Here is a 24561-nt window from a genome sequence, read left to right on the forward strand (position 1 = left end):
TTCTAGGCGGAGACAGCAGAGCTTTAATCCAGTGCAGGTCCTTCCGAGGGTGTGCCCTGTTGGGATGCACAGGCTGCAAGCCCATGGAACCGGCCCTGACTGTGGAGTCCAGGTCTACTACATAGCCAGGCACTCAGTGGTGCAGTGTGGCTGGATCAGGGAGGGGACTGTCTCCAGACCCCTTTAACAGCTCGGCTCCTTCCCTTCCCGGCCTCACTTCTTATACCATCAAGAATGAACTGTGTCCAAAGGTCTAGCCTCTGCCCTTGGCTCCTAGTAGGTGACCTCTAAACCTTGGAATGTCCTGCCTGATAGGAGTGTCTTTGTTTACCTGGGCCTTGGGGCAGTCTACACTGTGATTTATGATGGGGCCTGGGACAGTCTACACTGTGATTTATGATGGGGCCTGGGTCATGTGGTATTAGCCTGACCTCTGGAGGGCTGGAGACTGCAGGCACCATGTGGGCGGTCAGCCATATCTACATGACCAACCCCCAGTAAAAACTCTAGACACCAAAACTCAGGGGAATGCCCCTGGTTGACAACGCTCTGTGCGTGTCACCATCACTGCAGGGATAATTAGGTACTGTCTGCGTGATGTTCCTGGACACTCATGCCTGGTCTCTCTTGGACCCCACTCTTTGGGCTTCTTCCCTTTGCCAATTTTGCTCTGCATCTTTTGCTGTCAATACACCATAACTGTGATTATGGTGGGTTTTCTGAGTTCTGTGAGTCCTTCTAGCGAATTAGTGAACCTGACAGTGGCCTTGGGGACCCTGGAACTGCAGTTCCCTCTCCTCTACCCGTGTATCCCAGGATCACTTCCCAGACAGACGCATTGCTTGCAAAGCCAGGGCCAGGCTCTGCTTCTGGGAGAAACCAACTGAGACAGTGGGCAGAACGAAGTCAGAAGCCACACCGTCTAATCTGATAGAAGCCAAAGAAAACAGAGACATACGTGCCATGATCAGGACAGTCTATGGGGAGAGTGGGCACCAACAATTTCATTGACATTCTTTAAATAAACACAAGAACCTTTGCATTCCATACCTAGAAATATATTACTACCAGGATCCCACAGCTGGCAGGGGTGGAGCTAGATCTCAAATGAGGTCCATGTGATTTCAGAGCTCATGCCCTTGGCCATATCCAGGCCTACACTGTGTCCTACAAATCGAGGAGCCAGAGACCATGCAAAGGCTCACCACCAGCAGACATCTGTGATAAGCAATTCTCTTAGATGCATCTCTGCATCCTAGTGTGCTCCATCTCCTCTGCCCAGCCCAAGAAGTAGGGTTCACCATTCATTACAGAGGATCTTTATTCATAACACAAAAAAGAAATTATAAATCATTTTTTGGACTGTTTCGATATCTGTAAAACAACTTGTAAAAAACGAAGCCACTCCTTTGCAAGAAGTTCCTGTGTGTGTTGACCTCCTGGGTACCGTCTGCATGGCCCAGGGTGCCAGGACTGTGTCTGTCCAGAAGAAAGCCTCTCCCTGGTACTCTGATGGCCGTCGCCATGGCCCTGGGGTCAGCAAGAATGTGTAGGCATTAGAGGTACGGTCCACTCAGTGGGGCCAGGGAAACAGTGTTCTGGAAGCATGTTGGGCTGACTCCTTGCTCATCCTGCCACACCTCTTCTGGTCAAGTGCCGGAATCACTCCGTTTTCCCATCCCACATACTCAGCACATCATCTGTTCCAGGCAGCGACATCCCCCTGGGGACACACAGAGGAGGGATGGCCAGAGCAGGAGCTGGTGCAGACAAATCCTCGACTTGTGCTTCCTCCTCAGGCTTCGGGGTCTATTTCTCCATCCTCTGGACACGACCCCGTCTCATCCAGCCAGACTAGGAGACAGAGGGGAGACCAACATCTGGATGGACCCCCACCCTTCCAGGCCCCCTTTCCCCGAGAGCTCCAGGGATGGTCCCTCCAGGCTCCTTGCTTTGTACCACCTCCCTGAGCTTCCCACCCCACATATAGGCAACGGTGTCAACAGATGCTGCGAGGGGACCCTAATGACGCTGGGGTCTCCCAAGATTTCCCATACACTCCCAGCCCCCACTCAGTGCTGAGCTTTCTGGGTCCTGGCTGAGACCCCTGGGATTGTGGGCCCCGCTAGGCCCACCTGGGTTCAGCCTCTTCAAGCCCAGGGCTGGGCGATTCCAGAGATGGGAAACTGAGGCTCAGAGAGGGGAGACCTGCTCCAAGTCATCGGGGTGGCTGGGCAGGACTGGGGTTCTCATTAATTCCTCGCTGCCGAGGGAAGCCCCAGGTATCTGATCATCACTCAGAGCCCTCAGGCCTGAAGGAAGTGCCACCCAGGTCTGGTGGTCTTTCCTCCTGCCCTAAATTCCACTGGTGAGAATATCGACAACACACCACGAGAAATCAGCCTTTGACCTTCCTTGTCTTGAACCCTTCACAACCTCTCTGAAGTGCTATTACTGTCTCCATTTTACAGATGGAGAAACTGAGGCTCAGAGAGGTGGAGCTTCCTGCTCCAAGTCACATGCTGATGAGTAGCAGAGCCAGGATCTAAATTCAGGGTTATCTGACTCTAAGCTTGTGCCCTTTCTCCTATGCTTCCGTTCTTTCAATGGGGAAATCAGAAGGTCGGGTCTGAGCTGTGCCTCCAGATGACAGGAGGGGGCCCATGTGCTTCTTCCTCTGTACAAATCCTCCCTAAAGCTGCTTAAGCTTAAAAGAAACCTCTCTTAGGGCTAGGAAGGGGGCCCAGGGCTTCTCGGCTCTCACCCCACAGACTTTGTAGAGCAGCAGTCCCCAACCCTCGGGCTGCAGCCTGGTACCGGCCCGTGGCCTGTTAGGAACTGGGCTGCATAGCAGGAGGTGAGCAGCGGGCCAGCAAGCAAAGCTCCATCTGTATTTGCAGCCATTCCCCAGCGCTAGCATCACCGCCTCAGGTCCGCCTCAGATCATCAGGCATTAGATTTTCATAGGAGCACCCATCCCTGGTGCCCAAAAGGTTGGGGACTACTGCTGTAGAGTAACCGCGAGTCTCCCCTACGCTCACATGGCCCTGGGAGCAGGGAAGGCAGTTAGGGTACCATTTCACAGATGGGGAAACTGAGGCTCAGAAAAGGAAGGGAGTATAATGGCAGAGCCAAGGACCTGGGCCTCCACTGTCAGCAATGTCACTGATTAGACGTTGGAGCAGGAGGCCAGCTTCTCCCATCTTGCTGTGTGCATTTTGGATGGGTCACTCTCCCTCTCTGGACCTCAGTTCCCCCAGCTGTAAACTTGGGATAAAGGCAATACTTACAGCCCATACGGTTGGAATGAAAATTAAATAAGATTTCTGAAAAGCATTTAGCCTAGTGCCCGGCTCTTGGGAAGGTAAAATAGGAATGAGACCAATTACAATCCCTGTTGAGCATGGCCTGGCCCCAGTCACTGCATAGGCCTGGCCCAGAGTCCAACGTCTTTCTCCAGGTCACGTGCCCTGGTGGGCAAGCTGAGATCCAAACTCAGCCCATCTGGAAAAGTCTGCCTAGGTACCCCGCACCAGACTCCCAGGAGCTCCACATCAGCCTTGTCGGCCTGTGTCCTTCACACGAGCCAGGCAAGAGTCACATCTCGATGGCTGCTTGGCTGGCTTACGCTGTCACTAGGAGCGCATCTAGGCTAGGGGTCCACAGGGCAATCTCCAGATCATGCAGCCTGGTCTGAACCCCAGCTCTGCCAATCATTAGCTGTACGGTAAGTGTCTCAGCCTCTCGGCACCTGCTTACTCATCCATGAAATGGGAATGAAAATGGGTCCTTAACTCAGCGTTACCGTGAGGAATCAATCATTGCTATCAGAATCATTACTTATTATTATTGTTAATTATTATTATTCACAATAGCAGCCTCAGAATCTAGCACAGGTCTGGCTCAATAAATCTCCTTAATGAATAAATGAACAGTCTGTCCCACCAGCTCCAACAGTATCGATGGAGGGGCATATGGGGGGACCAGTGTCGGCCTCTCCTTCTCACCCTCTCTCTGGGAACGATTCTATCTTCTCTCCCTCCCCCGTAGCAAGCTGCATCCAGAAGGCCCAGAGACCAGCCCCAGCCCGGCGCGGGTGTGTTCCCAAGCCTGCCCTGCCCTGCGGAACTGCTACAGCCAGCACGACCGCGCACCAGTCGCTGGCAGGGGAAGGCACATTCATCAGTTACCTTGGTGAGCCTGCCCAGCCCCATCCATCATTCGCTCAGCTGCCAGCAGGGGCTGTCTAGCTAATTACTTAACATGCCACATCTTGCTGAGGCTGGCCACGGAGAGGGGCCCACAGTGGAGAGTAATATCTAAGGGTAAATTTTTAATAAGCCCAGGGGAGGTGGGGACATGAGCTCAGACCCGCAGTACAGAAGGGGGCCCCTGTAAGCTGTCCCCAGCCAGAAGCCCCAGACCTGACCTGACCTGGCAGCAGGGCAGGGGTGGCCTCACCTGTCCGCCTGGAGTCCCTTGACAGCATCATGCCAGTGGGGGTCGGGGGGGTGATGATGATGTTGGGCACATCCAGGTGCTTGTCGCTCAGGACGGGGGCCTCATCATGGCTGCTGCTGCTGCTGACACACATTTTAAAGCCTGAGAGGGCAGGCCGTGGAACACACACGTACACACACGACAGAGAGACAAGCATCAGTGGCCGCTGGGGAACTGCCCGCCGCTGGCTGCCTGCCCACCCCCTCCCTCCCCTCACCACCACTGTGAGTCCTGACAACTCTCAGGAATGATGGCATTGCTGTCCCCACTTCACAGATGAGGAAACTGAGGCTCAGGACAGTTACATGACCTGCCCGACCTTGCATAACTCAGCAAAGACAGTGAGTTTTATCTGCTTTGTTCACTAATGTAACTTCGGTGGCTAGAACAGTATCTGACACAGTAGGTACTCAAAACATGACTCAGAACGGACGAAAGCAGCAGAGCTTGAACTGGAACCCAAGCCTGTCTGAGTGGGAGCCATGCATGATTTTCTGAAGCAGTTTGTATAAGATTGACGGTGTTTCTTCTTTACACGTTAGACTGAATTCACCAGAGAAACTGGGCCTGGAATTTTCTTCGTGCGAAGACTTTTGATTACAGATGTGGTTTCTTTAACAGACATGGGGCTCGTCAGCTTTTCTGTGTCCATGTTGTGTCAGTTTAGGTGAGTTGTGTTTTTCAAGGAATGTGTCCATTTCTTCTAAGGTGTTGAAATCGTTGTCTAACTTCTCCCATTAATTAAGTGCAGGCAATTCAGCCGAGCTAGTTATAGATTTATAACTAGAAGTACCGGCACCCTTCGCTCCACAACGCACCTTCCTCCGTTCTTCCTGTCTGAGTCGATGGCATCACAGTTTGCCAGAAACCAAAGAGTCAGCCACAGTTCATCCCTTTCCTCCTCACCCTCTGACTTCCAGCCAATTTAATCAACCACCGAGCCCACAGATGACACCCGCTTAATGTCTGACACCCTGCCTTCTCCCTCCTCAGTCCCTTCGCCTCCTGCCTTCTCCCTCTGTGGTCTGCCCTCCAAACAGTAGCCAGAAACTGCAAATTTGATCATACACATACCTACTTAGAATACTTGCTAGTTCTTGACAATTATCTACAAGCACCATTTCCCAACTCTGGCCTCCTGAGGTTCTCTCAGGAAAGGTATTCCACGATGAAATGAGTCTGAGAATCCCACACATTTGAATGTTGACTGAATCCCATCTATTCTATCCTTCTCTTGGAGATTCCCGTGCATGTTAGAGAATTAAAAGCTCTGAGAAGTCCTGCAGTAAGGAAGCTGCATTAACTGTGCTTAACTTTGGACTTCCTGAACTTAAATAACCATAGAGGCTGTTAACATCTCACAGAACCATGAGTCGTAATGTACATTTTGGGGTACATTGGTCTTAAATTAAAGTCAGCCTCTTAGCCCGGCTTTCAGCCTTCACGATCTGGCCCAAACTACCTGCAGCCTCATTTCCTGCCACCTGTCCACACTCCTCAAACTGCTCACAGTTCCCCAAATACACTGGTCTTCTCAGCCTCTGCATGCCTTTGCACAGGCTGTTCCCCATGCCTGGAGTGTTCTTCCTTCGCCAGGATGAGGTCCTACTCATCCTTCAAAGCCAGACACAAGCAGCTCTTCTTGGGGGAAGATGTCCCAGCAAATCTGATTCCTCCCTCCCTTGTCTACCTACCCTCATTCATTCATCCATCAACCTTCCAGCACTGATCACACTGTATTGAAATGATTAGTTCTTAATTCGGTCTCCCTTTACTGTGAGCAGCTGGAGGGTGGACGCTATCTCATTCAATTTGTTTCCCTTGAGCCTAGCATAGTACCTGGGACAGAGCAAGTAGGAGAGCTTTAAATCTAAACTGAAAAACAACTTCAGGCACCACTGAATTGGCTGTTAAAATCCTCATGTCTATGTTTCTTTGTGTTTTTTTTTTTTTCCCAAACAGCCCCAGACTGGGATTGCATTAGTTCAAGTGTCTGAGCCTCTGGCCAACAGCAGGAGCTGAGCGATGTGGTGAGGTGATTATTATCCCTGCTGCTCCTCAGGCCAATCCTGAGCACCAGTGGGACAGTGCTCCTGAATGACCCCTGGTGGGCCAGTGTGGTGGTTCTCAACTAGGTCCCTGAGAGGCGGAGTCTAACTCCCTTCCCCTTCAGTGTGGGAAGGACTTAGGATGAATTCTAACGAATAGAATAAGATTGAAAGGATGGAGTATGGCTTCCAAGAAAGGGTCATAAAGACACAGCTTCCTCCTTACTCTCCTGTTTGGGGGAAGCCAGCTGCCATGTCTGAGGACATGCAAGCAGCATGTGGAGAAGACCACGTGGTGAGGAACTGAGGCCTCCAGCCAACAGCTGTGAGAGGGAGCCACCTGGGAAGGGGGTCCTCCAGCCCAGCCACGCCTTCAGACGACACTATGAGCCTGGTCGACAGCTGGAATATAACTGCACAAGACAGTCAGAGCCAGAACCTCCCAGCTGTCATTCCTTAATTCACAGAAAGTATGATAATAAATGTGTAAGCCACGAAGTTTTGGGGTACTTTGTTACACAGCAATAGATAACCGACAGCATAGTTTGCCTATTCTCAGAACCCCAATCCTGCTTCCTCCCTGGAGAGTCCCTACGGCCCCCTGAATCTACCAGGCTGGTCGGTTCTAGAGGAAGAGGCCCCATCAACTATGAGTCCTTCAAGAGCACCCACCCAGGCCAAAACCAACTTGGTCTAAAGCAGTGGGTTTCAAATCTCCTTTACACAGCAGAGCCATTCTAATGTAGGGAGGAGGCAAGAGGATTAAAAATGTTAATCAAACTACATTCAGAGACTGCAATATGCTGATCAGCCCTGCAGGTAGGCCAGGAGGACACCTGCAGAACAAAGATCTCTTCTAGGATTGCTAACAACCCATTCTCCACACCTGTGAAGGGGAAACAGGAACCAACAGTCATTCCCTATGGCTAAAACCTTGGGGAACCTATGGATTAAAGGCTGGGAACTGCCAGCAGGCCTTTCACTCTACATATTCTTACCTTTACACACTACATACTCTTCCCCTTCCTCACTGTATGTCCATATCAAAGGATATGGCTTAACAAAGTCTTTTAAACTATAACTCACAGGAACTAAAGAATGATACATAAACTGAATTCCCCAACACTCAGGGTCCCTCTCACTGTCCCTCCCTCTCTCTGCCTCTGAGAGGAGACCACACTCTGTCTGTGGAGTGTTATCCCTTTTCTAATAAACTTTCTTTTTGACTCTAACTTCGTTGTGTGTTGAATTCTTTCCACACTCTCCACCAAAGGGCCCTCTTCTCTCTGTGCAGGGCTTGGTCTCTACCCCTGCCCCTCATCGGGGAAATCTGCCCTGTCCTGCATCAATTCTTCCTGCGAACTTACGCAGACGCCCAAAATGTAAAACAAATAAGTCACTTGGAGGAGGCCCTCTCTGGTGATTTATTATCACCAGTAATAAATAGTCAGCATCTACTATTCAATCATTTGCCATATGCCAGACACAGCAGAGCATCCAATGAACACTTTCTCCTTCGGTTTCATGGCTACTCCGTGAGGTGTGATGTGTAATCAGCCCCATTTCACAGATGTGGGGACTGAGGACCAGAGAGAGTAAGAAATTACAGAGTTGAATAGCAGAGTCTGGTGGAGCCAGGATCTGAACCCAAACACAAGCCTGTCTGATTCCATAAGCTGGTGCTTTTTATAACCACAATTCTATATAACGGAGCTGGCAAACTTTCTGAAAAGAGCAAGACAGTAAATATTTTTTACTTTGGGGGCTATATCGTCTCTATTACAACTACTCAACTTTGCCATTGTTTCTGGAAAGCAGCCACAGATAATATGTAAATGAATGAGCCTGTCTGAGTTCCAATAAAACTTTATTTATAAAAACAGGTGGCAAGCCAGATTTGGCCCTAGGGATGTAGTTTGCCAATCCTGCCCTCGAATATCCGTGAATTTGGATCAGGGATGTGCCTGGTGTCATAATATACAATAAAAGAACCTCGAGAACCTGAGGCTCTTGAATGCCAAAAGCAAAACCCCAAACCTGGCTGCTATTGGGCAGTGACAGCAGCAGCTTTTGATGAAGGACAATGAGCTCCACGGAATGAATAAAATGAAGCACTCTGCCTAGCCGGTGTGGCCCAGGGGGTGCTCAATCCCTGTTAGAGTCTCTGTAATCATCCGTAAAGAGCATCTCATGGAGGGCGCGCAACAAAAGGAAGCTCTGATTATTGTTATCTGTGACAGGAGGGAGCCTCCTGCTCAGTCTCTGAGGCCCCTTCCTCGGTGAATATTCCAAAGTTCTAAAATAAAATGCTAATGAGGAGAAAAACCACACTCCTCCCAGGGCCGCAGATTTGCATTTTAACATGTTCTGGGAGCTTGGTGACAAAGCCACATTCTTAATCGGGAAGCATCGGGTCACTCAATGGGCCCTCCAGAGATGCTGAAGGCAGAGAGGAGAGGGGAGGGAGGAGGGAGCAGTGAGGGAGGGGAGGGAAGGAGGAGGGTGGGACTCTAGTTCCTCTCCAATCCCCAGGCTGTGCAGCCTCCAGCAGAGGTGGCTGAGAGGGAGGGAAAAGCTCTCAGGAGATAAAGCCCACTTTGGGGATTAACAACAAATGCCAGCCCTGCCCCAGACAAGGAGCTCATTTGTGCTAACTCCAGAATTGTTATTTGTTAATTATGTGCCTGCCTCAGGCCATTCAGAGCCCATTTCCTGAGGAGAAGGGCTGGGCTGGGGTTCCAGGGGGCAAGGCCCCAAGGAGGGAGAGGGCAGAGGGCAATGGCAGTGCCCCAGAGCCTTGACTGAGCCCTGCGGTGGGGCACATGCTGTCATGCTGTTCTGGGCCCTGTAGGTAGAGGAAGCCAGACCATCTAAACCCCAACCTCCCCAGCCTCCGGAGCCAGCCTCCCTGGCCTTCCCTTCTGTGCAATGGGAGATGCTGTGACAAGAGGTCGGACTTGGCATCTGCACCCTGGCTCTGCTCCTTCCCAGCTCAGGGCAGTGGCGTGCTATGTTGGCTGCCCAATGACACTCACTTGGGAAGTTAAAAAATACTGATTCGGGACCCCACTCCCAGGGGGAACCTGATGTCACTGCTCTACCACCAGGACTTTTAAAAGCTCCCGGGGGAGTCTCGCAGCCAGGGCTGGGAACCCCCAAACTAGGGTGACTAGGAACATGTGGCTTTACTCTATGAGCCTCTTTCCTCGGGATACCAATCTTGTAGAAATGAAATACCTGGTGTGGAGTGTGTGGCTGACAAGTGTGGGAGAAATGACCGATGCAAGCCTTCTGGCCAGGGCCTGGGAAATTCTGGGGGTGGGGAGTAAGGACTGTTGCCTCCAGCCACTGAAACCAACCACCCTTTCTCGAGTTTCCCTGTGCCAGGCTCTGGGCTGAGCCCATTCTCACTATTGCATTAATCCTCACGCCATCCCTCAGAGTGGACAGTAGGATCATGGCCATTCTCCAGATATAAAACAAACAAACAAACAAACAAAAAAACAATGCTTGGAGAAGCGAGGCCCCAAAACAAGTGGAGACCAGGTGGCTCCAGGCCCCAGTGCCCACTTTACCCCTTCTGGTATCAGCTACTACTCATCCTTCAGAAGCCCTGAGCCATGGAAACCTATCCTCCATTCAGGATGCCCCAAGTCCTTGGGGAGAGGGCACCATTCCCTATGCCATCTCTCAGCCAACCCCAGACCACCGCCCAGAGGCTACAGTGGCTGGAGCCAAGAGCAGGTGCTCTCCTTCGGCAGCCATCACAGCTCAAGGGCGCCCTCTGCTGGTTCTTTTTAAAAATAGCGCTCAGGCTGGCACTCTGGTGCTAGCTCGGAGATGCTGCTTGGGACCCTGTCCTTAGGACGGCATCCACTCTCCCTAAGACACTGCCACACATACACAGTGACCCTGCTGGACCCACAATGAAGCGGGAGGCCAGAACGTACACCTGGGCTTCAATGCACCTGGGCAGTGGCTCTGCCTCTCTGGACCTCCTTTCCTCACCTCCAGTGGGCACTGAAGGGATTAAGAACCACACTCAAGTCCTCGCTCCTGCCATGCTGGGACCATCGTTATGTGCATTTTGCAGGGAAGAAAACCACAGAGCTGGACTTGTAGCACACACTAGATAAAGATAAGCTGTCAGTCGTAGCATGAGATTCCAGTCTTAGCACTTGATTCAACCAATACTGAGCACCTCCTGGGTGCCATCCACCACCTGAGTGCAGGTTGGGGACCTTGTCCCATCCTTGTGGTGGCACAGCTAGAATGGAGGCTAAATGTTGTTTGTGGAGTGACTGATAAAATATTCCTGGTTCCAACTTCACACTCCAGTTTTCCTTATTGGATTGGAATGGCCACGGGATCGGAGGGAAGAAAAACTGAGTCTGATTTTCAGTTCTCCCGCTTCCCAGCTGTGACTTTGCCTCGCTGGGCCCTGGCTTTCTCACATAGAGAGTGAGGCTGCTGCTCCCTTCTCCCTTGCACAGAGCCTGGCTTAGGGGAGGTGTTCGGTCAACAGGCATTTCTTGTGCACCTACTATGTGCTAAGTATTGTTCCAGATGCTGGGAACACAGCAGAGAATAACATAGTCTCAACAGATGTTTCTCTCTTCCCCTCACACTTTGCCTTCCTCCACCTCCAGGCCTCAGCTGCAGAATTAGGGCCCTAAAGATTTAAGGGTGCCCAGGCTACTGAGCTATAAGAATGGTACTCACAGGAGGCCAGGACTGTGTGAACACCTCGTGGGAATTCACCGTTCTTCCTCCTAATGAGGCTGACAGTGTGAGAAGCCCACCTTCCAGACGGGGAGGAAGAGGCGCGGAGAAGTCAGGGGCCAGGCCCAGGGTCACAGGGGATTTGCTGCTGAGCCTGGCTCGGTGATAGGAGCAAAGAGAGGATGATAGGTGGGAGCAGCAGGATGGCAGGAGACATGGAATCAGAAAAGGCCTCCCAAGAGGGGCCAATCGACAGCGGCAGGAGAGATGGAGGAGGGCACCGGGTCGGCCACAGCATGCGCAAAGGCCCTGGGGCAAAGACACAGGACACTGGGGCCAGCACTAATTCCTTAGAGATGACCGGATGCCTGGATTTAGTGCAGGTCTTTCAAAAAACAAACCGACAAATGCCTCTGAGAGTTTCAGATGCACTTAATCTTTTTTTTTTTTTTTTTTAATTCCAATTAAGGGGAAAGCCTTGCATTATTATGGTTGAGTCCAGGGCAGCACAGCGGTTTTACCTTCTCGAGGCAGCTGAGCCCAATGGAGATGGCCGTGGATGTTTTAAATCTCTTTTTAATTAAGGAAAAAGCTCCGGCTTGCGTCAGGGATGAGCTGCTGGAGAGAAAACCTGGGAGGAGCCAGAGAGAGGCTCCAGCACGGCGAGGTGGGGGAATGTGCTCACCTCCCCGACTGTCTGGCACCCACCTTCTTGCCTGAGTGGGGACTCTGGCAGTCACTCCCTCCCACCACCTGTTCCCAGTTCCGGATGACAGTCCCTACTCTCCTCCTAGCCTCAGTGCTTCCAGGAAAGCTTCTTGGGGTCTCAGCTACAGAGGGTGAGAGCAGTGTGGTGGGCTCGGATCAGACAGCAGTGCAGTAGTCACGGGTAAGTGGCCCCTCCTCCTGGCCTTCAGTCTACTCATCTCTAAAAGGGACACAAGAGGATCACTGTGAGAACTGAAGTCAAAGAAAATTAGCAAAGTGCTTGGCACCCACCAGGCCCATGGGAAATGCTTGATGCAGCTCAGAGTTCCTCTGCTGATGTTTGGGGCTAGAGCATTGTGGTGGGGGCGTCCTGTGCATTGGAAGGTGTTTAGAAGCATCTCTGGCCTCTAGATGCTGTAATGACTTCCAGTTGTGACAACAAAAAATGTCTACAGACACCGTGAGTGTGCCCTGGGGGTAGGGTTGTCAGATAAAATTCAGGACAAATTTTTTTTAGTATACTAAAAAGTATGTGCCATGCAATATCTGGGACACACTTATATGGACAATTATTTCTTGTTTATCTGAAATTCAAATGTAACCGGACATCCTATTTCATGGTTTTTTCTCTCCTAAATCTGTCAACTCTACTGGTTGCGGGGTACCCAGTCATAGCCATTGCTAATCTCGACAAGAGCTTGGCATTTCAGAGTGCTGCCCCAGAGCTGTTGTGTCTTCTATCCCTGTGAGGGCCCACTGCACACCTGCATGGCTGGAGCTACGGGAAGGGGCTGCAGGACGGCCTGAGCCAGAGGGCCTGGAATTCCCAGGCTGCCCTTCGCCAGCTGTGTGGACTGAGTTTTTTATTCCCTCTGAGACTATTTCCTTAGCCACGAAGGGGCTAAGTTATAGGGGGGCTACACTTGGTTGGCCCCTTGCCAACCCAGAATATCTGAACTTTTGCCCTGGATCGTAACTTATAACCTGCAAGGTTCTCATAAGGATACATGACATCAAGTGGAAGTGTCTGGGGCAGCCTGGCCGATAGCAGGTGCTTAGAGGGGCCACATCATTAGGATTATTACTACTATTAAAGGGATAATTAGCCAAGGACATTCCAGGGCCAGGCACATGCCTCACTCCTCTTGCCCTAGTCTCGGCCCTGCCCAAGGCCATGCTCCCTCTGGGGACAGCCCTTCTGCCCTTGTCTGGGACAACTCTGCAAGGCCATCCGGCTCCAGAGGGCTCATGGGACAGCGGAGGCCTACCTGCAATGCTTGGAAGCCCAGCTCACCCTTGGCAGCCTGGCTTCCCACTGCCCATGTTAGGCGTGGAGGCCACGGGTCCGTCCTGTCACCTGGGACAGGTCAAGGACAGTTATCAGTTTGGGTGCTGGACTCCTGGCCAAGTTAATAACCTCTCAGGGCAGGTACCAGGATCATGGAAGGCCTCGCCATACTCATCAATAAAATTTCAAAGGCATTTCGGAGAAAGTAAGGGCACACTATAGCAGTAACAACGGCCCCAGTGGTGAATTCCGTGAAGCCACCAAATTCCAGGCCTCATTCTCAGCTCCTGATGTGCCTGCCTCCTTCCATCCCAACAAGAGCCCCGCCCCAGGCACAGTCTAACTGTGCCCATTTTATAGTTAAAAACAAAAAGCACCAATTCAGGGAGTTGAAGAGCCTCAGCCAAGTCACAAGAGGTTTGGACCTGCTGGACGGGGCAGGGCGGGGAGAAGGTCAGAGGTGGACATGGGCACAGGGCTGGCTTCACTGGCTCGGAGTCACGTCTGCACCCCTAGCCGGGCGTCTGAAGGCTCCCTGGGCCCAGGAGAACCGGGCTGCTTAGCCTCCCGGCCAGCCAACTGACGACTGGCTTAGCAGAACCCTTACTGGGAGCAGCACAGTGAGGGAGACCCCACCATGGGCAGCCAGAAGCAGACAAGTCCCAGCACCCGCCTCCCCAGAGGCTCACCCTTCATCCTTCATTCATTCTACAAATATTTCCAGAGCACTTTGTCCACGCCAGACTCAGAGGAACTTGCCAGGCAAGAAGAGGTAGGGGCGGGAGCAGGGCACGCGTCTGGGAGGCCAGTCCCATTCCCGAGGTTCTTGGGGCCCCAGCTCGACTACATTCTAGCTGTGTGATCTTGGGCAGGGAGTTTTATATCCGGATGACTCAGTTTCCTCATCTATACGCTGGAGATGACGAGCAAGTCATCATATGGGAGGGCAGGAGTGACACCTGACTGGTGAGCACTGACCTCCCTCCTGGGCTGAGGGAGTGATAGCGCGGCTGCCCCAGCCAGCCAGAGCCAGGTCCTGGGAGGGTCCCCACACCGGAGTTAAACAAGAGACTGTTCTGCAAACATCGATTGTGTCCCTACTATGTGCAGACCCAAGGCTGGGTACAGGCTTCAGGGATGAGCAGGGCAGCCACAGCTCCTGACCCCAAAGCACTGTGAGAGCAAGGGGGAGGTGAATGTGACTGGAACTGTCCCCTGCGTGCTTACTGCTGCGAACTAGCACTGGTTCTCACTCAGGCGTGGCTACGGGCTGCATCTCCTCCCACTTGCTGTGACATTTGACTTCCACACTCAAGGCCCTCTCTCCATCCCTTCCTCCTTCTGGCTGATAGCAGGTGCTGGAGGTTTAGCATAAGAAGACGGGCTAAGTCCCTGCTGTGAGCCAGGAGGCTGCCTGCTGGGCGTGGGGAGCAAATTAAGCACCATCTGCTTCTGCGTTTTAAGACAGGTTTGGATTACCCACTCCTCCTCTGAGCAGGCTGGGGGTCTCCCAGCACCTCAACCACTGTCCCCTGGGCAGAGATCTGTTCAGAAGTTTCCAGTAAAAGCCCTGGATTAAAGCCTGCATACTCGGGTTCCCAGCCAAGCTAACTTGTCCCTTGTCACCTTGGACAGTCAGTCTGTACCCCAGGCCCATCTGAAAAGCAAGGACATTGGACCCAGACAGTGGTTCTCACCCCAGACTGCATGAAGCTTCATAAACACACCAGGGCCCCGGACCTGCCCACACCAAACAGATTCCCTACCCTGGGGAGTGGACCAGGCCAGGCTCTCGCCTTAAATGTGACCCTGATGAGCAAAGGGTGAGACCCTCGTCTGGAATGATTGTGGTGCTTCCTATGACTTTGAATTCTTGATACCACACCTCGGTTCCCATGGCCCCGCCTGCCCGTGACCTCACTGCCTCCTGCTCGGCGTCCCCATCCCTGCCACACTTGTCTCCTCAATGCACATCCACTCACCAAACTTATTCCTGCCTCAGGGCCTCTGCATCTGCTGTTCCCTCTGCCTGGAACACTGTTCCCTGCATCCACATAGCTGGCTCCATGACAGAGAGGACCTTGCCTACTTCATGCCCTTCTATTGTACGACTTTGTTTCTCTTCACGGCTCTCACCAGAAAAATCTACCCATCTGGGTTACGTGTTCACACATTCATTTGTGTCTCCCCCACGGAGCTTTGTGATGTTCACGGCCATGTCCCTGGTCCTTGTGCAGTGTGTGGCATGCAGTAGGTGCTCAAAAACTGTTTGCCAAACAACTGTTTGCTGGAATAGAGCACTGTCTGGGCTCCATCCCATGGGAAGGGAACACCTGCCATGTGCCAGGCTCTGTTCTAGTGTGCAGGGCGGGCAGCGCAGACAGACAGCCCTAGCAGTGATGCTGCCAGACAGAGGTTAGTGACCTCCCCCAGAATCCCCAGGGGCAGGAAGTCGCAGCCCATTTCATAGATGGAATCGCTAAAGCTCGGTATGTTAAGACATCGACCTTGGCCATTTTCTACCTTGAGGTGGATCCCACCATGTGACCGTGCCTTCAAACACATCAAGCCCTCACTCATTCGGAAAACTGTTCAAAATGTATTAGCCTAATAAATGCCTTTATCCTCTCCCTTTCTGTGGCGCTCCCGACCCCATTGGTATAAATCCCGAATTCCCTGCCCACCCCATTGGGCTGCTGCAGGTCTCTCCTTGCCCACCTGCTGTCCCTTCTATTCCTCCAACACACACACACACACACACACACACACAGGCTCCTGATGCACTTCCCGCTGCCTGGAATACTGTCCGCCTCCACACACTTCCCTAGACCAGCTCTTTCAAGCTTGGTTGCTTTTTCAGTGACAGAATCCCTACCCAGGGTAGGCCAGGCTGGCTTCCGTCCCAGCATGCAGCAGTTAGTAGGGACACAATCAACATTAGTGCTATGAACAATCCTGACCAACTCTGGACTGCGGCTATGGGAAAGCTAGAACTAAGTGTTCATGCTAGCAAGGGGCAGTGTAAGCTGGGGCTAGTCAAAAGTGGGCATGATAGCTGCCAGTCCCCAGCCACCCCTCGCCTGGGTCACAGGCAGAGTGGGAGAGGCTCTGAGCCTCTGGGAAGAGAGCCAGGAGAAACGCCTGGGCAGTCAGGGGTCCCAATGCCCAGGTGGCCTGGGGGAGGGACTGTATGTGCCCTTCTCAGTCCCCGCCATCACCATCATCACACACTCAATGAGAGACTTTAAAAACCCACCAACATCAGCCGAATCCCAACAGTGGGGCATCTTTCAAAACACCTGACCAGTCCTCCTCAAAATGGTGTCCCAGAGACACAAAAAATGTCACAAAGACAAGAACTTCTGAGAAACCGTCTCAGCCCAGAGGAGTCTAGGGAGATGTGACAACGAAATGTAAAGTGGGACCCTGGGACAGAACAAGGACATTAGGTAAAAACAAAGGAAATCTGAAAAGAGTATAGACTTGAGTTCAAATAATACACCTGTGCCGATTCAGTAACTGTAATGAACGCCCCACACGAACGTACGATGTTAACTTGGGGAAGGTGGCTGGGGGTATATGGGAGCTCTGCACTACTCGCATTTTTTCAATAAAAAACAAAGTCTATAAACAAATAAACCAACCACCAACCTAGGACAAGGTCTCTATCTTCTAGCCCTTTCCTGCCTGTCCCAAGCTGCCCAGAAGGCTGGCTGGCTGGGGCCAGCCCTGCCTCAGGAGCTGGCATCCTCCAGGGAGCCCCAGAGACCACACCATCCCCCCGAGATGGCCCTGGTGGGGAACCTGCACCTCCAGTTTAACTTTTTCCCGTGGAGGTCCCCACACACCTGGAGCTGCCATCAGAGTGGAGAGGTGCAAAGGACCAGTGTGGACGGGAAACCCTGCTCATTAGACACCAGCGTTAATCCTCATCTCAGACGTCCCTAGAAACCTGGCCCAGGAGATATTCCCACTCATCATTGCATTTTACAGGTGGGGAAACTGAGGCTTGGACAGGTGAAGTGATTTGCATGAAGCTGCAGTTAGTCGGGGGCAGACTGAGACTTGACCTTGGATCTCTCTGACCTCAGAGCCACTTAACCACTCAGGGGTCCCAAAGCCCAGAGGGGTCTCAAGCTTGAGCCTGTACCAGAACCAGCTTATGATTTGTTAACAACCCCCAGAGCTTCTGACTCGTAGGTTCGGGTGGGTCCTGAGAATTCACACGCCTGGCTTCTTCCCAGCTGATGCTCAGGGTGCAAGTCTGGGGACCACACTATGAACCACTAGGCTCCACCATGCTGTTTCTTGAGAAGGGCCACCTTGCTGCTGACCGTGAGAGAATGGTTCTTACAAACCAGGGAAACCACCGCCCCTCCTGACCAGCTGTTGACCTGGCACCATCAAGAGCCCCTCTGTGCCTCAGTCTCCTCGTCTGTAAAGTTACCTTCGCCGTCCAGCTGTAGTGAGGATGAAATGAGCAAACGGAGGGCAAACATTTAGGGGGCAGTGCCGTGCTCACGGGGACGCCCTCCCAGCATCTGCCAGCCTGTATACAAAAGGGCATGAGGGAGGGAGGTGCTCTTGGACAGTGGGATGTTCCCACATGTCACAGCTGCTATGGCCACGCCCTGGAGCAGAAAGACCCCACTTCAAGCACACGGCTGTGCTCACTCTCCTTTGCAACCAGAAACAAAAGGATTTCGGCATAGCTCTGTTTCTCCCTTCAGCGTCCCTCCCTCATGACCTTGGGCCCAGTCTGTACTGCCAGTCAGGTCAAACACATTCCTGTCCCACACACAGGAGGCTCAGAGGTGAAGTGACCTGTACGGGGTTGAACGAGTTCCTATCAAATTCGAAGTTCATGTCTACCCAGAACCTCAGCACATGACCTTATTTGGAAATAAGGTCTTTGCAGATGCAAACAGCTAAGGATCCCATGGTGAGATCATCTTGGATTTAAGGCTGGTTCTAAGTCCAAAGACTGGTGTCTTTATAAGAGGAAGGATACAGGGACACAGGGGAGAATACCATGTAAAGACAGAGAACAGATTGGGCTGATGGGGCCACAAGCTAAGAGACGCCTGGAGCCCCCAGGAGCCAGAAGAGGCAGGACGGATCCTCTCCAAGTGCCTTCAGAGGGAGCACGGCCCTGTGACACTTCGATCTAGAACTTCTGCTCTCCAGAACTGGGAGAGAATACATTTCTGTTATTTTAAGCCTCCGTTCCCACAGTGCCCAAGTTTCTGTTATTTGTTACTGCGGCCCTAGGACACTAAATATCATCTTAGAACATTAATGTAAAGATTTAAGAGCTCATGTGGATAAAGTTTCTGGGTACAATGGCTACTTTAAATGTAGAATTAAAATATTTTCCTCTGAAGAGGCTGCAGGGGTGGTAGCTGAAGCCAGACCTCAGGGACCAGCCTGCCTGGGTTCAGATTCCTTAAGGGAACCAGCCATGTGGCTCCAGACAAACTGCAGTGTCTCTTGGTGCCTCAGCTTCCTCACCTGGAAACTGGGAATTACAATAGCATCCACCTTGAGGCGGGAGGAGGGACAGATGAGTCACCCACATCCAGTGCAGAGAGGGTCCTCGCCCGGGCTAACCCTCCAATAAGAATCCACCATTTATCCTGATTATTTGACCTGCATTCTGATTGCTGGAATTTATCCCAAAGAAATAATAATTTACAAAATCAGAAAGCAAAGATGTTCAAAATGGCATTATCTACAAAATCAACAAGTTGGAAACAACCCAAAGACCAGCTCTTGACAGAATCTGACACGGGCAGTAAAGAACTATGAAAATGATACTGCCTTGGGAAAGACAGCAAACGGACCCAAACATTGACTAAGAAAGAAAGAAAAGTGCACAGAACTACACGTGCCAGCACTGACAATCAAGTAAAACCACGCCTCCGAGGAGCCAGGTGAGAGAAGGCACACGGATAGCTATGAGGGATGCAGGGCTACGGGGCAGGTACCCAGTGCGCTGAGGTTTCCTCGGATGTGACATACCCCTGACGGAGAAAGTGAAAATAAGGCTCGCAGACGAAGGTCTGGGGTGTTGGGGCATCGGGACTGGCAGTCCTGGGCTGTCTTGGTTAAGTACAGAGAAAAGGGTTCTGTGCCCTGACTCCCTCCCTGCCCCAAGTCACGCTTACGTCTGTTTTGGCCAAAGCAGAGTGGGGGGAGGGGCTGGGGGGGGGTAGGTGGAGGGCTGGCAGCCTGGGCTGGTGGGCTGGCCCCAGAGAGCTAGCAATGAAAAATGTATGAGCAAACCTTGGCCCTGCAGGCTCCCATCCAGCACTTAGCTCCTCCAGGGCTCAGTCCGGAAGAAAGCCCTTTTAGAAGCTCTCAGCCCTAGGAGCACTCAGCCTGCTGCCTGGGCTTTCGGTCCTGGGTGGGGTGTGTGTGTGTGGGTAATCTCCCAGGAACTTTCAGTATATGCCGTTCCTGGGTCTCTTCCCAGGCTGACCAGCCCAGCCTGGGGCTGGAAGATAGATAGGTGGCCCCAGAGGTTCCTCCAGGGACTTGATTTATTTCTCAAAGATGTCTTGACACAAAAGCCAAAATGTGGAAGCAATGCAAGTGTCGATCGACAGATGAATGAACAAAATGTGGTCTACATACACGATGGAATATTACTCAGCTTTAAAGAGGAATAAAGCGTTCGCGGCCCAGTGGAGCCACGGTCCATGGTCTACGGCCATGCCACCCTGAACAAGCCCAATGTCTGAGCTCGGAAGCTAAGCAGGGTCGGGCCTGGTTAGTACTTGGATGGAAGACCACCTACGAAGACCAGGTGCTGTAGGCACAAACAAACAAACAAATAAATAAAATAAAAATGAATAAAGCATTGACACATGCTGCGACATGGGTGGGCCTTGAGGACATTGTGCTGAGTGAAATCAACTAGCCACAAAAAGACAAATACTGTATGATTCCACTTATGAGAGGTCCCTAGAGTAGTCAGCTCCATAGAGACAGAAAGTAGCATGGTGGCTGCCAGGGGCTTGGGAAGGGAAATGAGGAGTTAGTACTGAATGGGCACAGTTTCAGTTTGGGAAGATGAGAAAGTCCTGGGAATGGATGGTGGTGATGGTTGCACAACAATGGTAAATGTATTTAATGCCACAGAACTGTACACTTAAATAGAGTTAAAACGATAAATCTTGTTATGCATATTTGTTATGTATTACAGTTTACCACAATAAAAACCAAAACGAAAAGTTTGTACTGACCACCTACTCTGTGTAGGGCACAGGGAAAACTGCCAGCGAAGTCCAAGGGTGAGAGTCCTGGAGCTCTAAAGTTCAGTCTTGGGAGCCAACCTAGAGACCTCCACCCCCATGGATGCTCGCTCAACAAACACCTCCAACTCCTGAGCGGGCTCAGTCTGGAGCCTCAGAGAGACCTGGACCCGGAAGGATGTGGATTGTTCACGATCCTCCAATACCCCATCCCTACTCTGCAAAAGACAGCCTGATTTTCTCCAGGGAGACCACTGCTTCCCATTTGCATGTGGTCTTGGACGAGCTGTCCGTCAAGATGCTCCACCCCCTCACATCCCAGTGAGGGTGAGCTAGACCAACCAGATACGCTCCGCTGGGCTCACTCACCCCAGCCTGGGACCTGAAGGGTGGTCCTTCAGTCTGGCCCGACCTTCCCATGCCTCCTGACTTCCTGTGGCAGAGGGATGGAGCCAGGGGCATGCCTCAAGCATCCAGGAGAAGAGGCAGGGCCATCCAGGGCAACTCCCAGATTTCAGGCTGGGGAGCTGTGGGGTGGGAGCATTTGTCACGAAATAATGGGCCTTGAGGGGAGGTCTCCATGTAGGCCATATTGATCTGGGTGACCTTGAGGCGCTGGGCGATGCTGGACAGAAAGGTCTAGAGCACGAGACAGAGGTCTGGGCTGCCGCCGCCAACACCTAAAACACCCTTCAGAGATTCTGTGTCCTAGAACTTTCTCCCTGCTGGCCGTTCCCCTCTCCCGGCCTGCCTTCCCCAGGCCTGCCAGGCTTGACCTCCTATCTTGGTGATAACAGGCCGGTGGGGCAGAGAGCAAACACCCTGAGCGTGCCTGGCACCTACGTCTAGGACCTCTTACTCCCTTACGCTCCACAGCCTGGGATTAATCCCTCTGAGGGAGAAACTGAGGCCCAAGGGGCGCTGCAACTTTCCTATGTCACTCAACAAAGGGAAGGGAAGGTCAGGAGGAGCCCTCAGAGTCAGAGCAAGCATTTATAGGGCGCCTACTGTGTACGGGTGCTGCCTAAGTGGGATTGCCCCTCCCTCTGCAGGACAGCAACACTCGGGTCTCCGGGTCTACCCTCACACCCTCTCCTGCCTCGTTCCTTCCCTCCCCCCTCAGTCCCCACCCCACACCCACCCACAGAAGAGCTGGTGGAGGAGAGCCGCCCACCTTACCTTTCAGACAGGACAGCTTAAGCCCCATGTCGGCGCCTCTGCAGCCTGCGGAGAAAGGAGAGGCTTGTTTATATTGGCCACGTGTGTTCAGGCCCCCACCCCCGGGGCCCTGATGGGTGCACAACAGGAAGCAGCGGGGAGAGAAACCACGGCCTCCAGCCTCCAGGTCGCGGCGCCTGCTGACTACATCTGGGCTGAATTTGCTCAAAGCTGAGTCTGTGCTGTCGGAAAAAACTTTCAGGCGCCTCAAAGCTAAATATACTGGAGGCTGGCTGCGGTCAGGTCAGCGGGTAAAGTTGAAGGTGAGGGTGTGGTCGGGGGCTGACAATGAGGCACCCGCACCACCTGGCCTTTTAGGGGCCGAAGACGGCTGACTTCAAGATGTGAAGACCCTCAGGCTAGGCTTAGGAGGTGCCCCAAAGCCCGCCATGATGAGTGCCCTTTTTAAAATGCAGATTCTTTGGAGATCTAACGGATTAAGCCATAAGGGGCTCGTAGTCTCCAGTTCACGGGCATTAAAATAGTCTCAGCCAGTGTTCCCACGATCTTCCTGCAACGTGATGCATCTTTAGTGCTATCAGTGAACTAAAGAGAGGCAGCAGCTGACAGTGCTCAAGCACCTGTGTGCTCCTGACACTCAATCCTCTGCAACGACCCTGTGGGGCACTATTACTGTCTCCATTTTACAGATGTGGAAATCAAGGCTCAGAGAAGCAGCATTGCCTACCAAAGGCTACCCAGCTTACTATGAGAGTGGAGCTGGGATCTGAACCCAGGACTGCCCTGACCCCCGGCTGGAGCCTACCCCACAGGGGCTTTCAAGGCTCTGCAGGCCTTCCTGGGAAAGAGAGGCTCTTTGGAGGGCTCTTTAAGGCTTTGAGAGGCTGATGGTGGGGAGCTCGTGGGGAGCTCACCCTCTTATCCACAGGGAGGCCCGTGTGCCATGCTGATAAGGGGGAGAGGTAGAGGGTGGCCATGAGAAGCACCTCTCCGATCTCTGACACAGGTGTCACAGGGCCCCAGCGCTCTGAAATCCATGGCCTGCTTCTCCTGCACGGAGGCTGGGATCTAAGGCAGGTGATGCTAACAGGGAAGCTCTGGCTTGCCAACCATTCTTGGATGTTCCCCACCCTCCCTATACCACCTTATCCCCTGGGGTCAGACCTCCCAACCTCCCAGCCCGATCCTCCACACATTCCTCATCCTGGCATCTGATGTCAAAGAGGACTCCACAAAGGTGGACACAAGGCCAAACAGGGCACCACACCTGAATCTATGTTGTTCAGACTAGTGGGAGAGAAAGACAAGCCGACCAGCCCAGAGAGAGGCATGGTGAGCCCAGGGGAAGCAGACTGAGGCCAGCAAGACGAAGGAGGGTTCCTGCCCCAGCCTGGGAGGCCCGGGGACCATGTCCCTAAAAATGGGCAGGAGTGGGCCAAGCAGGGAACAGCCTTTTAGGCCCTGGAAACAGAATGTGCAAAGGTCCAGAGGACGAGAAGGGCATGGTCCACAGGAGGAACCAGAGGGTGGGAAGTAGCGGCAGGAATAGGATGTAGAGAGGCAAAGATGAGCTAGGCCTTGGGGGCTTCAGGGTTCAGAGGTTATTCTCAGGTACCGTGCAGCATCCTAGGAGGCTGTGCAGACCAGGCGCCAGCTAGGAAACACCAGGGTCTACCAGGCCTTTCCTACACGGGCCGTGCCGCACCCCTGGGAGCTTGTTAGCAATGCAGCATCTCAGGCCCACCCAGATGCACTGAGCCAGAATCGGTATTTTAACAAGGTCCCCTGGGATCCATGAGCTTGTTAAGGTCAGAGAAGTCTGCATCCTAGGAGGCTGTGCAGGCCAGGCGCCAGCTAGGAAACACCAGGGTCTACCAGGCCTTTCCTACACGGGCCGTGCCGCACCCCTGGGAGCTTGTTAGCAATGCAGCATCTCAGGCCCACCCAGATGCACTGAGCCAGAATCGGTATTTTAACAAGGTCCCCCGGGATCCATGAGCTTGTTAAGGTCAGAGAAGCTCTGCTCTGGGCCAGAAATTGTGAAGCCTGAACTTCAAAGACAGTGGGAGGAAGAAGCAGCTGGAAGTCCGGGTGATACACAGGCTTGGGAGATGGAGGGACCCCAGGATGGGCCAGGATAAAGGCTTTAATTTTAGTCAGGTTGGATTTGTGGGGTGAACTGGAGACATGCACTAGGAGACGGACTGCAGAGGGAAGAGGGGAGAGAGGAGACAGAAAGATACTGAGAGAGAGAGAGACAGACACCGATGAGGACAAACTCAGGATAGCCGTTTACAAAAGGAAGCATTTCCCGCTTAGGAGCAGGCACCGGAACGGTAGCTCTCCAGTCCGGGACAAAAGCCAGGCGACAGCAGGCGGGTTCCTTAACCATCTCAGACTTCACTTTCCTCATCTTTAAAATGGGAGTGATGCACTCACAGACTCATCGAGTAGCAGCGAGGACTGGATGCGGGGAGGTGATGGCTGTCAAAGGGCTTCACTCTGTGCCAGGCACAGAGCAGAAGCCCAAGAAGTGTCAGCTGCTATTATTTAGGATGGCGATGGAGGGAAGGCAGGTTAAGTGGTCTCCAGCGGGGCCTTTTCTCCAGGGCCTCGCTCCTCAGGGTGAGGTCTGGACCAGCAGCGTGGACACCACCGGGAGCTCGTGAGAGATGCAGGCTCTCAGGCCCCACCCCACCTGGAGGTTCAGGAGTTGCATTTAGAAAAGACTTACGGGATGCTCGTTACCAATGGAGCAGCACCAAGCACCACATCTTCCCTGTGCATCAGAATTGCCTAAATACTTTTTAAAAGTACCAATCCCTCGGGCCCACCCCAGAGATTCCAGGGTAATTGGCCT

The 24561-nt window shown here is 52.6% G+C and overlaps 1 protein-coding gene and 1 pseudogene across 1 annotated transcript; one reads left to right on the top strand and one right to left on the bottom strand.

The window, feature by feature from the left end:
* Nucleotides 1–1303: 1303 nt before the first annotated feature.
* Nucleotides 1304–24350, bottom strand: CUNH16orf74 (chromosome unknown C16orf74 homolog). The gene is made up of 4 exons (XM_006926878.3): nt 24141–24350; nt 21702–21746; nt 4462–4602; nt 1304–1854 (listed from the first exon to the last, which is right to left on the bottom strand). Exons 2-4 carry the CDS (start codon nt 21727–21729, stop codon nt 1796–1798), a joined length of 228 nt encoding a protein of 75 aa, XP_006926940.1. The 5' UTR covers nt 21730–21746; nt 24141–24350; the 3' UTR covers nt 1304–1795.
* Nucleotides 19971–20086, top strand: LOC112474965 (annotated as a pseudogene).
* Nucleotides 24351–24561: the final 211 nt, after the last annotated feature.

The sequence above is a fragment of the Pteropus alecto genome, unplaced genomic scaffold, assembly GCF_000325575.1.
Source record: "Pteropus alecto unplaced genomic scaffold, ASM32557v1 scaffold7, whole genome shotgun sequence".
Taxonomy (NCBI): domain Eukaryota; kingdom Metazoa; phylum Chordata; class Mammalia; order Chiroptera; family Pteropodidae; genus Pteropus; species Pteropus alecto.

Bases quoted from the DNA above. Each gene is read 5' to 3' on its own strand.
- CUNH16orf74 (XM_006926878.3), bottom strand. From the start codon at position 21,729: ATGGGGCTTAAGCTGTCCTGTCTGAAAG. The intron at 4,603-21,701 runs GTAAGGTGGGCG...CTGCCCTCTCAG, and splicing joins TAAGCTGTCCTGTCTGAAAG to GCTTTAAAATGTGTGTCAGC. The intron at 1,855-4,461 runs GTGAGGCCACCC...TCTGTCTCCTAG, and splicing joins AAGGGACTCCAGGCGGACAG to TCTGGCTGGATGAGACGGGG.